General features: G+C 36.8%; 1 protein-coding gene across 2 annotated transcripts in view; it reads left to right on the forward strand.

Moving 5' to 3' along the window:
* LMBR1 (limb development membrane protein 1) overlaps positions 1-16,774 on the forward strand; it is a 191,557-nt gene that overhangs the window by 137,087 nt on the left and 37,696 nt on the right. For both annotated transcript variants that reach the window (XM_023514439.1, XM_023514440.1), the window contains 6 exons: positions 4,923-5,003; positions 10,129-10,205; positions 10,789-10,866; positions 13,889-13,962; positions 14,189-14,279; positions 15,556-15,622. In XM_023514439.1, coding sequence (XP_023370207.1) covers positions 4,923-5,003; positions 10,129-10,205; positions 10,789-10,866; positions 13,889-13,962; positions 14,189-14,279; positions 15,556-15,622 — 468 coding nt within the window. The remainder of the gene's footprint in view (positions 1-4,922; positions 5,004-10,128; positions 10,206-10,788; positions 10,867-13,888; positions 13,963-14,188; positions 14,280-15,555; positions 15,623-16,774) is intronic.

Genomic DNA, 16,774 nt, shown 5'->3' on the forward strand with positions numbered 1-16,774 from the left:
TAGACATTGAATAGTTTACTACAGCAGGTAAGCAGTGGGCCCGTAGACATTGAATAGTTTACTACAGCAGGTAAGCAATGGTCCGTAGACATTGAATAGTTTACTACAGCAGGTAAGCAGTGGCCCCATAGACATTGAATAGTTTACTACAGCAGGTAAGCAGTGGGCCTGCAGCCATTGAATATGGATCTAGCCAGAATTGCTGATATGGTCCTAGTGGAAGAAGGGGAGGAGTGAAGGAATGTGTAGGTCAGCCACTTGAACCTTCACCTGCCACAGGGGTGGAGGGAAGGTGACAGGGAATGCTTAACATTGGAACAAAAAAATAGCAGTAGAAAGATAAATGCTGAAAGAGTTGGCTAAGCCGCTGTCTTTTTGGAGAGCAACTAGAAAGGAGGAAGACATGAAAACAAACACACACAAGTGTTTGACACTTGGGGTATGCTTCACTGTGATGATGATAAAACTTAAAAATCACCTAAAATTAATAGTATGAAACGCATGAAATGAAGTTTATCAACTATTATACTTTATTATGTGGAATTCAAGTACTATATTTTACTAAATGTAATATACTGAATTTGACTGTTAACCCTGTCTGATCCTATGTCCAATATAATGATTTTCCTTTCTGTTCCAATATCAGAAGACATCTGACTTTTTTATTCTTTTCTTTTTTTTTTTTTTTGCCTCTTATATTCCATGACAAGAGGCTAGTGACAATGCTGAGTACATTCTTTGGCCCTCAAACACAGTTGATTGATTACTGGCTATAGGAAGAAACAGCGTGTTCAATGTGAAAAACTAACAGTTATTTTAGAATACACAAAGTTAAAAAATTAAAAAACAAAGAATACACAAAATTTATGGAAAGAGTGGACAGAGCTGATCAGTATTGTGGATGTTAGGGATTTACAAGGAGGTCCTACAAATGGTGGAAAAACATTTTTCTTCTGGCTAATGGAAGTTGCAGTTGTGAACAGCTATATCCTTTTCTAAGTAGATAAAAGAGAGTGAGAAAAAGTGCAGACATGCTTTCCCTATAGGAGAAATCTCTTCACTCAGCTTGTGAGCAATGTGAGGCATAGAAATTCAGGGACAAGAGGAAGCCCATCATCTTCTGACACTGAGGAGAGGCTCGGTGGGAAGATGCAACTTATAATGCAAAATGAAAAAAAAAATCAACAAAGGATTGCATGGTGTGCAGTGGAAGGAATGAGAAGGTGGAAAGAGAGAAGCCGTATCCACCGTGAGACACACAGAGGAAGCCTGGGCTTCACCCTGGAGATAGCTCAGAAAGTGTCACACTCAAAATTATAAACAGAAATGAACACTTTAATTACTTTATTTAACCTAAAATAGATAATAAAATCATCACGTGAGTTCATATTTATGTTTTTCTCTTCTAAAACTGTACGATAATTACAAGTAATCCACCAAACTCTTTCTCACTCAAAATGAATAAGAGCTGGGGAATATGCAGGTGGCAGAAAAATTTTAAAGAACAGAGCCTATGAGACTACATGATTGCTACAAGCACCCACTGCCCTGTCTTCTAGGAAAGCACCGGGCTGTGATTTGCAGTTTTTCCTGTTGGATAAGGTCTGTGGAAGTGCTTGTCTCTCTGAGGAGCTAACATTGACTCTAAGCCATGTCATTAGAACACTCGCTCTGTAGACTTTTATTCTTGATCACAGTGACATAACGACTGAAAATTGTTGAGACTGAATCATCCCAGCTGTGACAGCATGAAGAGACTACCCTGTGTTCCTGCTACCCAGAGCTCCCCACTTCCTTGTGTCCTTACTGGATGATTTTCCTATAGGTTGCATCTCATGAATTCCTTTTCTGTTTTAACTAGTGAGTCAATTTCAGTTTCTTATAACCAAGGAGCTCTAACTGATAAATAAATTTCAGCTGGATAAGAGAAAAAGCAGGGTTACAATTAAAGGGGTGTGGCTTGGCACCCATAGCTCAGTGGTTCAGGTGCTATCCATATACACCAGGGCTGGCAGGTTCAAACCTGGCCCATGCCTAACAATGACCACAATAACAACAACAAAAATAGCCAGGTGTTGTGGCAGGCACCTGTATTCCCAGCTATTTGGGAGGCTGAGGCAAAAGAATTGCTTAAGGCCATGAGTCTGAGGTTGCTATGAGCTGTGATGCCACAGCACCGTACCAAGGGTGACATAGTGAGACTCTGTCTCCAAAAAAATAAAAAAAAATTAAAGTGATGTGTTGGTATGTATGTCCATAGGTAACAAGCAAGTAGGCAAGACAGGTGAGCACAGGTGAAAACAAAAAGACAGTAGAGCTTAAAAGTCCACCCAACAGAAATCAACTTAAAAAGTACTAAAGACAAATGGGTCATTCTGAAATAATAGAAGATATAATTTCTAAGGAAGCTGTAACAGTATTATGAGGCTCAAAAAAAAAAAAAATTACAAACCCTCCTCCCCAAAACTTAGCAGACAAACACAAATGCAAAATGCAGACAAAAATCTTAAAAACTGAGGGAACCTAATCAAAGTGTAGTTGGTAGTAGGGGATTTTAATTTATCTGTTTCAGAATTTGCCTTAGTTCATTTGTATTACTATAAAGGAACACCTTGGACTGGGTGGTTTCTACTCAGTAAAGGTGTTTATCTGGCTTGAGTTCTCCAGGCTGTATGAGAAGCCTGGCGTGAGCATCTGCTCCTGGGGAGGGCGTCAGGGAGCGTCCACTGTGGTGGACGAGGAAAAGGCCACCGTGTGCAGAGATGGTGTGTGAGGGTGGTGGAGGGGAGGGAAATGTCAGGGTCTTCTTAAAAAAATAACTAACTTTTGTGGGAACTAACAGAATGGGAACACCAAGCCCATTCATGAGGGATCCACCCCCATGACCCAAACCCCTCCTGTAGGTCCCACCTCTAACACTGGTGATCACCTTGCAACATGAGCTTTGGAGGGTCAAATATCACACTGGAGCAAAATTTAACAGAGAAAATAGAACATGGAGATGTACAAACCATTAGAGAAAGAAACAGAAAATAGGAATAGGGAAAATACACGTGATTAATAAATATATGAAAATATGCTCACTCACATTTAAGAAAATGCTTATTAAAGTAACAGTAAGAAAATATTTTTAATCCATTAAATTGGCAAAAATTTAAGAGTTAGAATGTCTAGTGCTGGGGAAGATATTGAAAAATAGGTACTTCCAAAGCTGTTGATAGAAATGGAAATCATTACAGTACTTGAGGATATAACCTTTAAATATCTCTTCAGACTGTGAATGCTCATACCCTTTGACTCAGCGATCTGAATTTTGGGAATCTATCTTATAGAATTAATTAGAATCAAATGTATTGGATGTGCACACGAGAATGTTTATTACAACATTGCAGTGGCAAAAAATTGAGGAAACCCTGAATATTGCTAAATGGAATAGCTCTGAATAAAATTGTAGTGTGTCCATAGTATGGGGTATTATTCAGCTATCAAGGAGTTGGCACTAGCTCTCAACTTGGACATACTGACTTGGAAGCAAATGGCAAAATAATGTGTTTGATATGACTTTGTATAAAATATATAATGAAAACCATATGCGTGGTGTCAGGGTCCCGCCTCAGGGGCAGGGGCCTCTAAAACCTGTGGAAACTAGTGGTGACTGACTGAAGAAATACAGAGTTAGAAACAGAGGTAAAGAAAGAGACACGAGACATAGAGTAGAATTTAAAGTGGGAGCTCAGGGGTGCATTGCCCATCATGGGATTCCAGTAATGGCCCAGAGTGTTTGCTCCACTCTGCTTTGATTGAAGTCTGTTTGCCCAGAGGGTAAGGTAAGGGAGGGAACAAAGATGCCAGCAGTTTCTCTGAGTGAGCATATCAGCTCCTCTTATTATTATTTAAGGGTTTGGCTAGCCTTGAGAAATCTAAAATCTGAGCCTTGTATTGGGAGAGCCTCCCACTTGATATCACACACACAGATTTCTAGGGAGGTGTTAAACTCCTCTAGGTCCCTGTGGAGTTAAATGCCGCTGGCATTAATCTCCTCTGAGGAATCAGTGGGAGGGAGGAATTTTCCTCCCAACACCACCACAGAGGATCTTCCTCTGCGATAAGGGATATAAGCTCTTCAGCCCATATCTCAAGGCTCAAGCTACTCCCTTGATCTCTGCCCCAGGCAAATGCAGATCTCCACAGTGGGTATCTGCGTTGCCTGTTTACCTGGCAGGAAACAACCCAGTTAGTGTGTCTTTCAAGGTCTTTGCCATATCCTCTTCTATGACCATTTTTCCTCATGGTGCTCACAGACCCAGCAGGGTGTTTGTAAGCTGTATCCCCAACAGGTTAGAATTTCAGAAAAGGCAGGAAGCTTGCTCAATGGCTAGCTGAAATGTAAACCAGCTGACTTTTCTTTGTTCCAACTCACTCAGCTTACTTTTTAATTTTCCTCTTTTTCTGGGGGTGCTTTCCCTTGCCAAGAATGGGGTCTTTGGTCCTCATTCTCCATGCAGATGGTATGTATGTATGTATGAAAATGCTTATACATTTTAAACAAAGGTGTGGAAGCATCAGCCAAGCTGTTAATAATTGTCACTTTAGGGAATTGAGATGGATAAAGAAGATCTTGCCTTTTTTCACTTTCGATAGTAAACCCTGAGGCGTTTTTAATGAAGATTAGTAATTGATCAAATTAGAATTTTACCAAGGTAATAACTTTTCTAGGAAACATTGTATTTAATGGCAATATCTTGGCAGTTTTAAGTGATCAAGGTGTGGGTGTACTTGTCTATGAATTGTAGCAGAATTTCTTTTTATTGCCAATTATTGGGATTTGCTATATGATATTTTACATTTTATTTAAAGGGTAACTTGTTCAGTAGTATTAGGGGTTCTGTTGTTATACTTCTAAATATTTTTGTTTTTGATAGGGCTGACTTCATCAGTGGAGTACAACATAAAGGAATTGGAACAAGAACTTGAAAATGTAAAGACTCTTAAGACAAAATTAGGTATTGTATTTACATTTTTCTTGGTTTATGGTTTCTTATTGGTCTTGGTTTCTTATTGAAGATTTTACTGAAGTCTAAAATATTAGAGAATTTATGAAATCTTTATGTTAAAAGCTTTCAATCTATCTAACCTCATTGAAAAAGACTGTCTTTTAGTTTGGGGAGAGGATAAATGTGTATTCATTCACTGTTTTTGTTTTGTATGTATACAAATGGCTCTTCAAACATGTTGACATTCTAAGATGTTGCTCCACTCTCCCTTTTTTTGAGACAGAGCCTCAAGCTGTCCCCCTGGGTAGAGTGCTGTGGCATCCCAGCTCACAGCAACCTCCAACTCCTGGGCTCAAGCGAGTCTCCTGCCTCAGCCTCCCAAGTAGCTGGGACCACAGGCACCTGCCACAACTCTCGGCTGTTTTTTGGTTGCAGCCATCATTGTTGTTTGGCGGGTCTGGGCTGGATTCGAACTCGCCAGCTCAGGTGTATGTGGCTGGCGCCTTAGCCGCTTGAGCCACAGGCGCCGAGCCTCCACTCTCTTTTTGTTTGCATTATTTTGGACAAGTCATACGTCATGCTTATCTTTTCATGTGTCTTTTTTCTATATCTGCTTTTAAGATATACTCTTTAGCATTGATTTTGGGTTCAGTTCCTCTTAGATCTAGGAATTTATAGTTTTCATCTAATTTGGAAAAATTTTCTTTTAGTGCATAATCCTTTTAATATGCTGCTTACTAAGCTATCTATGGTTTGCTATTTTGTATTATTATTTTTAATATCCATTACCTCTCTAAATAGTTTTATTTCCCCTCTGTGCTTCCCTTTTCAGGGCATAGTTCAAGGCTATTCTTTTAGTTTCATTTTGTACAGTTTCCATTGCCGTCTTCACTTTCACTCATCTTTTCTTCTGCATATCTAATGTACCTTTAATCCTGTCTTTTTTCTCAGACACTGCAGTTTCATCTCTAGAAATTCTGTTTTGAGTTGCTTTATATGTTTAATGTCTTTAATTTTTACGTGTTCACTCTGTGTCCTCCACCTTTCTGAATATATAGAATACAACTGTGATAGTACTTGTAATGTTTTTGTCTGCTAATTCTAACATTTGTGTTGGTTTTTGCTAAGTTTTGGTTGATTGTTTTTTCCCTCATCATTGGTTGTATTTTCTGTTTCTTTGAATGCCTGGCAGTTTTTGACTAGAAAATAGATACTGTGAATTTTGTCTTGTTGGAGGCCTCGTTTATAGTATTCCTCTTGTGAGTGAGGTACTTAGTTCTGGGATGCTCTTGTTCTGTACTTGAGAACAGTTTGATATTATTTTGTCTTGGTTTGAAGACTAACTAGGCTAGACCAGTGCTTCATCACATCTATGGCTACTGATTTCCCTGAGGGAGCAGACCCTTTTGTGCATTTTCTCCGATGGGCTATGATTTATGAGGTTTATACTGTTCTGTGGGAGCAAGCGCTATTCCTGGCCCTTTATGATTGCTAACGACTGTTTTTTCTCATTTTTTGGGTGGTTCTTTCTTTAGTCATGGATTATTTCCTCACACACCTGAGCCGGTCATCACTGTGCTGGACACTCCAGGGTGACCCTTTCTCAGGTCCTCATAGTTCTTTTTCTTTAGTACAGTCTCCTTCCTGGCACTTTACTCTACAAACTCCAGTTGACTTCGTCTCCCCAGACTCCCATTTCATGTCCTTAACTCAAGATATGAGCAAGGTCTTCCCCTTGCACCAAGGCCTGGACGTTTTCTCAGGTGGGCTGTCAGCCAGGCTTGCACTGCACTCCCACCTCTCAGAGGTCTTTGTTCTCCTGTGATCAGATGTCCAATGTCATGAAGATACTGTTTCATATACATGTATTTTTTGTGTGTTTCTTAATTATTTCAGGCTGGGTGGTAGATCTGGTCCCTGTTGTTGTTTCATCCTCAGAAGTGGAAGCCCAGTATTGTTTTTGAAAGTCAAATGATCATTCTTTTTTTTTTTTCTCTTAGTAACATTATATTACCTAAAGTTACTTTAGTCATCGTACTATTGGTGGATATGAGGTATGTTTCCAGCTTCCTGTTGTTATGAATAATGTTGCTATAAGCATTCTTACACATACCACTTGGCATATATTTTTCATAGTGCACATATTAAAAATGGAAATATAAGATCATTGTATTAATGCCTATACCAGTTTTGTAGATGCCAAGCTGCCCATAGTTGCATTCTTTTTCATCCCAGCTAGATGTGAGGAGTCCCTGTTGCTCCATCACCTTGCCAAGACTTGGCTGTGTTGGACTCTGAGTTTTTTTTTACCAGTTTAGTGGATGTGAAGTGGTGTTCCATTGGTATTCTAATTTGTATGTTTTTGGTTTGTGTTTCTGTTTTTATTTCTAGTGCTCATGTAACTTCTGTGTGAAAAAACCCATTAATATTTAATTTAATGCAGGTTTGCTGGCAGTAGACTCTCTTAGTTTTTGTTTATCTGAAGACATAGTTACGTTGTGTTCTAGGTTGTAGGGTGTTTTATTATTTGTCTTACACAATTTAGATTTTTTATTTGGTAGTTTTCGACTGTGATGTCATTTTATTGTCTTCTTGTTTCTTGTTAAAAGTCATATTGTTGCTCTTCTGAAGGGCTTTTAAAGATTTTCTTTTTGTCTTTGTTTTGCAGTTTTACTCAAAATTGTTTTCTTTATACTTGTCCTTCTTGAAGTCAGTGTTACTGCTGATTCTGTGGCTTGATGCCTTTCATCCACTGGGGAAAATAATTAGCCATTATCTTTTTGTTTTTATATTTCATTGTATTGCTACTATTTTTTTTTTTTATCACCAATTAATGTGAGGGTACAGATATTCAGGTTACACTATTTTCAATTCTAAGGTAAAGTTCAAGTTGTAGATGAGCCCGTCATCCCAGGGCTGTGCTGTGTACCCTCACACGGTGCACATCAGGTGAGATCCACCAGTTGCCCTCCCACCTCCTCTCCCCTTTGCTAGACTATATTAGTGTTTTTTCTTTCCTGTGGGTGGGTAGTTGTTTATATATTGGTTTCATATTAGTATTGAGTACATTGGATCTTATTTTTTCCATTCTTGAGATATTTTACTACAAAGAATGTATATCAGCTCCATTCAAGTAAATACAAAAGATGTGAGGTCTCCATCTTTTCTTATGGCTGAATAGTACTCCATACAAATGCCACAGTTTGTTAATCCATTCATGGGTTGGTGGGTATTTGGGCTGCTTCCACAACTTGGCAGTTGTGAATTGAGCTGCAATAAACATTCTGGTGCAAATGTCCTTGTGATAAAATTTTTGTTCTTCTGGGTAGATGCCTAGTGATGGGATTCTCTGAAGATGGCAGATGAAAGGCCAAGACATGTTAGCCACTGTCCTATCAGATACTGCTTGTGCCTCACTCTTTCATTTCCTCAGACTGCAGTTATATGCATGCTGGACTATCTCACTCTTAATGTTCCTCCTGATTTTATGTCTGTGCATTAGTCCGTGATCTCTTCTAGTGGTCTTTTTAAAATTTCCTTATTATAGCTATGTTATAACTGTTGTCAGAACTATCTATTGAATTCATCATTTTAGTTACAGTAGTTCTTAGTTCCTTTTCTTATAGATTCAAATTCACTTATGAAATTTGCCATTTTGTCACTTATTTTATTTAACATATTAATTGTTTATTTTAAGGCCTCTTTCTGATCCAGTGTGTGGATCAACTGAAGGTCTGTCTCCCTTGTCTTTTCCCCCATCTTTGTCCTGTCTCCTGGTAATGTTTCATGGAAAACTGGACATTTTTTGTACAAAATTAAAAGTCTAGATGATATTTTCTTTCTTTCCCTTTTTTTTTTTTTTGAGAGGATTTACTTTTGTTTCATATATATTTTGTTTCTTGTAGACAATTAGAATAGGAACCTCTCAATTTAATCCATGTGGGCTTGAGATCATTCAAGATGGTGCTTTGGTCTTTACAAGGCCTGCCTGATCTGTTTTTAGTTTGGTATTATCCTAGGGTATAGTTTTTTATTGATCTTAATTGAGAGCCTGGTTGTTTTGTTTTTGACTGTGACCCTATCTTCTTAATGAACTATAATTTTATCCTTGCAAGAAAACTCCGCCCAGAGGAAGCTTTGCTTTGCCTCTCATTCTCCTGGCCGCATCCTTCTGTTGTTCTTTCCAGCCTCTCAGCCACAGGTGCCTTATGGGAAGGCAGCATTGCAGCTGGGCTCACTTCTTTGCTTTTCGTTTTTTTCTGTGATCACAGCTTCTCAAATTCTGGCTTCCATGACAGCCCCAAGCTCCAGTGTTTGTGTCTCTGGCTCTGCTAAGTTTGCTGAAAGCTTTGCTTTACCATTGTGACCTTTTACTCGTTGATTCCACAGCCCCAGGGGTCTATGCCAGTTATATGTTGGAAGTTGCCTTGCAGGTAGAGGTATTCCAGATTGGAGGACTTACCTCAATTCACTTTGCAGAATATTGGCCCCTCAGATTTCATTGTCTTAGTAGCTCTCTGACAGGTTCATAGGAATTTTTGTTGTTGTTGTTAAATTAAGTTTGATACATCTGTTCCACTATTTCTAAGCATGAGAATTGGTGTGATGTAAGGTAGTCTGTTATAGCCAGAAGCAGAAGTTTGTATCTAGCATTTAGAAATGGAAAGTGTTTATCTTTAGGATATGAAAATATAAATGATTTTTATTAGTATTACTTGATTTATTCAAATATATATCTCTATCAATATGTAGCTCTGTTTGAAATACAATGCAGTTACCCTCCATGTCTGTGGAGGATGGTTCTAGGACCCCCTGCAGGTACCAGGGTCCAACTGCCATTGGATATTTCAAAGTAAGGTGTTTGTTAACAATATATTTCCTTAACCACTGAGATGTCTTTACAGAGCTGAAATATAAACATCACCAGGATTGAGCTATTTAATATAACAAATATGTTCTAATATTCTGATTTTTATAGTTTCTGAAGGAAGATTAAAAATAATTTATATTTTTCAAGAAAGAAATCATTTATGGTAAAATAATGCATACTGATCATCTATGGAATGAAAATGTGAATCTTAAGAGAATTTTTGGGAATTACCAAAATCTATTACTTTATTTTTCCTTCTAATAGAGAGGCGGAAAAAGGCTTCAGCATGGGAAAGAAATTTGGTGTATCCTGCTGTTATGGTTCTTCTCCTTATTGAGACGGTAAGGAATTGTTTGCCTAGTAAATACATGTAGAAGGAAATCATATTTTATTTACTTCAGCGTGTGAATGTGACACCTCTCTCTGCTAAAGGGTCTCTACTATGCTGGTTTTCTATCAGCAGGATTAAAGTCCATCTATGCTTTTATTTATAAAAACTCAATAGAGCAAAATGGAAACTGATGACAAGAAGAATTTTCAAGATTGTTTTTTCATGAAATTAGGAAATTCAACTTTTTGTTTTTTTTGAAAATTAAGAAAACATAAAATGTTGCAGATACTCCTCTTCAAACTCTGATAGAATATGAAATTAGTTCTGATAATATTTTACTATAACTTTTACTGTGGAGTTGTGTGTTTCCAATTGGGGAGATTTCTTAGTAAAAGGATCGATATTACTAGCTTTTGTCATAAGGTCTAAAATTAGAATAACTTGGAGGATCTTTAGGACTCATTGAGGAGTTTTGTATGTGGAGTGATCATGCTAGTATTGTATGTAGGATTTTCTAAAACACACATTTGATTACTTAGAGTTTAACATTTGTGTGTTGATTGAGAGCTGACCGCCTGTCCTTTATGTTACAGTCCATCTCGGTCCTCCTGGTGGCTTGTAATATTCTTTGCCTACTGGTTGATGAAACAGCAATGCCAAAGGGAACAAGGGTAAAGTGAAATGCTTTAAAATGTCTTTCTTTTGCAGAAATATTATGTGTATATACTCTGGAATATTTCAGATAAGTGAATGGAGACACTCACCTTTCTGCATGTATAGACTTCAAGTTGTGTGGATTTCTTTATGCAAATAGCCTTCACAAACAATGTTTATAAACTATTATTTTTGTTTCTAATTTTTATACTTTGGCTTGTCAGGGCCTTTTTTCAAGTACAAGAGTTTGAAAGTGTCACACAGCTTATGAAACTGGACCAAAATGTATAATTACTGAAAGAGAGGCATAGTCCTTTTCATGATTATATTTTCTCTTGTTTAAAAACTTATGATTTCAGCTTGGCATTTGTGCTCAGTGGTTAGGGTGCCTGCCACTTACACCAGGGCTGGTGGGTTTGAACCCTACCCAGGCCCACTAATCAACAATGACAACTACGACAAAAAAATAGCCAGGTGTTGTGGCCTGTAGTCCCAGCTGCTTGGGAGGCTGAGGTAAGAGAATCACTTGAGCCCAGGAGATTGAGGTTGCTATGAGCTGTGACACCACGACATTCTCCCAAGGGCAACATAGTGAGACTCTGTCTCAAAAAAACAAACAAACAAACAAAACCCCCCAACAATAAAACCTGATGATTTCATGAAATTCTGTCAGTTGGCCTACTTGAATATATTCTCCACGTGGAAGGTAGTTACATCTGAATATTGGTATTTGACATACTTTTTCTAGGTGTTTCTGTAAAGTTTTGGAGACTTAAGGTGGTATTTAAATTTTAACATTTTATTATGTGTTTGCTCATTCAGCAGCTCATCCGTTCTTGTCACAGTGACTTAAGACCTTTCAGACCTTTGATGTCACTTACTTCCTGAACCAGATGATAGGTCTTTTTTTTCTTCTCTCCATAGATGGAGTCTTTTTTATTTTTATTAAATCATAGCAGTGTACATTAATGCAATCATGGACAGATGATAGGTTTTTCACTCTCATTAAAAAAAAGTTAATATCTATCTTAATTCCTTCTTCTCAGTCTCAGACAAATATACCCTATTTCTTTTCAAAGACTAATTCCTTTAACCACATTCTGGATACAGATCACCCCACCCCAACCTTTCCAGGACCTTATGCCATCTGTTATTGCCACTGTCACATCTGGGTACAGCTTCTTGTCTGTGAGTGTCAGCCTACCAACACGCTCCAGGTTCCTTCTACCAAGCAACAATAATAAACTCTTCCCCCATCTATGACTTTGTTGTTTTGTTTGGTTGTTTATACCCAAACCTACTGACAGAGCAGTAGGTTGTTTACCGTACTGACTTCCTCTTTGCTCTTTAACCCATTTTACTGTATCAGCAAAACAAGTAAGACCCAAGCCTGGTGGTACATTTTTGAACTGTCCCCCTCAGTGCATGGTAGAGAATGACTCGTACATTGTATGTGCTCCCTGTGTTATTGTACAAATAAATCAGATCATCTTCTTTGCCTGTACACATTCTCTTGAGGCAAAGAATACTTTCAAAGTATTGTATTTTACATCTTGGTCAACAAGATTTTGTAGGGGAGAAAAAGTACTGTTTTTTCCTCACCTATTGCTGAGATTCAAAAAGGCTGAGGCCCTTATAACAAAAGACAGATTAACAAGAGAAAAGCAGACAGATTTATTTAGGTAAGTTTAGGTGTCATTGGAGACTTCAGAAATGAAGACCAAATAACTGGGAGAACCTGTGTATTTTTTTTTTAAACTTTATTTTATTATTATTATTATTATTATTTTGTTGTTGTTGCAGTTTGGCCGGGGCTGGGTTTGAACTCACCACCCTCGGTATATGGGGCTGACACCCTACTCACTGAGCCACAGGTACCACCTGAACCTGTGTATTTTTATGCTGAAGTTTGATAGAGGGAGTCATCATGGGGAAGTTGGATTGGACAAGAGGGCTGTGCTCTGATGGTTATGAACAGCAAAGGCTAGCAAGGCCTTTGGTCCCAGAGTCTTCTGAGATAAGGATGCTTCATTCCTCCAGGCATAGCGAGGGCATCTCTCCTATTAGGGTCTGATGGCCCACTTCAGAGGATAAAGGGGAGAGGTCAGAGAGCCACCTTCCTAGGCTTTCTTAGACACCAGAGTGCCATCTTTTGTGGTAGTGTGTCCTAACCCCATCACTTTCTATTAGCATTATTTATTTCTTCTTCAAAAGATTGATAAAAGGTTATTTTTTTATTAGCCTGACTATACATTCTTAATTATCTCTTGTGTTTCTATTAGAGGCAATTTAAACTGATCCATAAAATAGTAATTCATAATCAGATAGTTCTTTTAATTAGTAATCTTCCAAAATATTATTTCTAATTTAGTAGGGAATGATTTTTGCCTGTCTCACTGTATTGATTATAAAAGTATTAATTTTTCTGTTTTTCTTTAAGTTCTAGGTAAAGATAGGTTTTGCAATAGGTATGCTGATTCAGAAAACATTTATAGCATTACCTTTTAAAATCTGAGTTAGCAGGTGCATCTTTTATAACTCTGAATTCCCAAGGAAGACTCGAGGAAACTTTCAACTGAAGAAGCAGGATATACATATTTATTTTCTATGCATAGCTTAATTTTAACATACTTTAATTGTGTAACTTTTTTATGTTGCCTCAGTGTTCAGATAGTTTTAAATTCTGTTCCTATTGTACTGTTGTATTAAAAATGTTTTTCTCCCAAAAATATTCAGGATTTTTTTTCAAGTAGCAAATTGTCCCATTTTTATAATAGTAAGCATAATCATATCATTTTGACAAGTAACTTAAATTACATTTGAGATATATCACTTTTTTTTTTTTGAGCTTCTTTAACATGATGGCTGAATTTGTTGATGAAATCAGTCTAATGTCATATTTTTTTGGCCTTTGAAAGTCTAGTGTTATTTCCAGGTATTACACATTCCTAATTTCAGTGTTCTTGTATTTTTGAGACAATTTTAGGGAAACAAAATGTAGTGATGTTGTTAAATTCTGAAAAATGTTTTTCTCCCCAGGGACCTGGAATAGGAAACGCCTCCCTTTCTACTTTTGGTTTTGTGGGAGCTGCACTTGAAATCATTTTGATTTTGTATCCTTTAATGGCATATTTTTTCTGTTATTGAGTTTTCTGTCTAGTCTACTTTTCTGAGACTGGTGATTTACTAAGACACTTGTCTAGAAGGTTAGTCTTCCTTCAGCACTGAAAGTGGGCTTTTGTATTATTTTTCCTATGGGCCTTAAGACTTTCTAGAGACTTTTGAGAACTTAGGGAAACTTGCATTCTTTTGGAGAGTTTTTTCCCTTGATTCTCACAGCTATCTTATGGTGTCCTCTGTTGTTGGCTTCTATAGCCTTCGGTTTTTTGGAAACTTTACACCCAAGAAGGATGACACAACCATGACAAAGGTAAGGTGGAATCTTAGGTGACTGTGGCTCTCTTTTGCCTTCCAAAACAAATGGACTGTTTTATTTAGTAATTGCCCTGAGTAGTTCCTTTGCCGTGATAGGTATTTGTTTATAAGTTACGTAAACACAAACTGGTAGATTTTCAAAATGCTGAGTGAGTGGGAAAGGATGTGTTCTGTTTAATTTGGGTGGCGTCCATTCACTTGTAAATGCATAAATCTGCGGGCTTGTTAACTAGCCTTAGACGGCTCCTGAAAGGACTCTTGTTCCTCTAAAGAACATGTTTTGCTAATGAGTAACTTCGATTGTGCTCACTGTACTTCAGGGAGCTTGTTTGAAATCTGAAGAACTTAGTTGCTACAAGTAGTAGAGACAAAGTATTTCAAATTTGAATAATTAAAATAAGATGGAAGAGTTCTATTCAGAAACATTGTGTAGCCTGAGGTTAATTTGACTTTCTGCAATATGTCTTTGGCTTCAGAATAATAAAGGCTATTTCCTTATATAGTGACTGAGTCTTTTGTAAAATATTCCTATCGGCTGACAAAGAAGGATAACTAATAATAATGAATTGCTGGCTCGGTTTCTTTTTATCATATATTCCATATCTTTAGCCTATTTAAAGGGGAAAAGTTGTTTTATACGTATGTATTTGTACACTCACACATATATGTATATATTGCTGTGACTTCTTTAAAGTCAGTAAGTAGTTGAGCTATTTAGTCTAAGTGATCATAAGCATTAACGATATTTTCAATTGCTTTTATTTAGTATAAAAGAATAAGTGTGGAATACACTGAAAATGAATTACTAGATGTTTTGATTTCTGGAGCTTTTAAAATTTAATCTTATAATAGTTAAACATATTAGAAGTATATACTGTATAAGAGATCTTGAGCAATAACCTGGCTTTAAAAATACATTCAGAAGTATACAATGTGTTAATTCTTTTTTACTTGACAGGAAAATCTTTTTGAAATTGGCAACCACAATCAATAATATAAAATGCATTATCTACATAAAAAGTAATTTAAGTGTTCTGTAACTTTGTATTTGTGCCAGGTACTATTAAAGATCTTCTAGAACTTACAAGTATAACTTTTAATATTTGTAGAAAAAGTTTATTATCCTTTTGAATTTCTATGTTGAATAGTAAGTATCATTGAGAAGTTAGCAGAGTACAATAGGTGACGAAAGTGTACAGTAATTTCCCAGAATGTGCTAGGTTTTATTGTCCTGCCATTGGCCCAATATTCTTCCTGATTTTTTATAACAGATCATTGGGAATTGTGTGTCAATCTTGGTTTTGAGCTCCGCTCTGCCTGTGATGTCAAGAACACTGGGTAAGCTTGAAAGAGAAATTTTCATAATAAAATTCATATTTTTTTAAATTCATATTTTTTAAAAATATCTTTACTAAACTCCATTAACTTTTAGTGCCTAAGTTTTTCATAAAGATCATGTTGAACTAGAATGTTTCTTCCCACATGAGTTTACTTTTATATTTCTTTTATGTGTGGGCCCGTATCAAGATAGGTCCTTTTATCAAATAAGATCATTTATTTTTTAAGCACTTGAAACATTCCTTGTCCAAACAATGGACTTTGTTTTTTTTACTTTTATAAATTAGGCTTTTGAATCCTCTAGTGAGAAAACGGATTTCTTTTAATGAAAGTATTGAATGCTGAACATATGAAACCAATTTTTCTTATGTAAAGTGTCTTTTAAAATTTATGATTTGTGTGGTTTAAAATCGAAAATCTGTAAACTTATTTTAAGCTGCTTTGTGTCCACCACATAGTTGAAGGCTGTGTGATACCCGAGAGTGCTGACTCAGAGGACACCCTGAAGTACTGGAGTTTCCACCAGCCTGTCATTCACTCATATTGTTCTCTTAATTTTTCAGTGTACAGAGAACTTTGGTCGTCTTTGAAAAGTAAGACAGATTCTCCCTTAGCTGCTGACAGTTTGCTGAGTCTTCACTTGGCCTCCTTACCTTTTATACAACACTATTGTAGATTTTGTCCTCCGTGCTTGGCTGAATATTACTTCAGACAGAAATTCCCACTGAGCAGTTCTGTCTGATTCTCAAGACTTAGGTTTTGATTTGAGTTGTCCACAAATGATTAGAAAAACTCCATTTTTAAGCTTTAGCACAAATTGCTAGTAACCTTGAGTTGCTTTTGTTTCAGTTCTTGTATTGCTTCCATTATTTATTCAAGATGCATAGACATCAGTGATGCAGGCTGTGCCGCAAAAATACACACTTTATAATTATCTTCATAATTCCTACTAAGAATTTCATGTGTAATAGAAAATGAAATTAAAGTGCAGATATAAAGCTTTTTTATGTAAATAGCTTTATTTCTTTTGTGCTTGCCTTTTAGGACTTGTTACCATTCTGACATCCACTTACCATGTGTGAATCTTGAAAATGACAAAAATATGCACTTCAGATAATCTATTTTAAAGCTAAATATTATCATTTATATTAT

Source organism: Otolemur garnettii, unplaced genomic scaffold (assembly GCF_000181295.1).
Source record: "Otolemur garnettii isolate 467f Iridium unplaced genomic scaffold, OtoGar3 scaffold00053, whole genome shotgun sequence".
Classification (NCBI taxonomy): domain Eukaryota; kingdom Metazoa; phylum Chordata; class Mammalia; order Primates; family Galagidae; genus Otolemur; species Otolemur garnettii.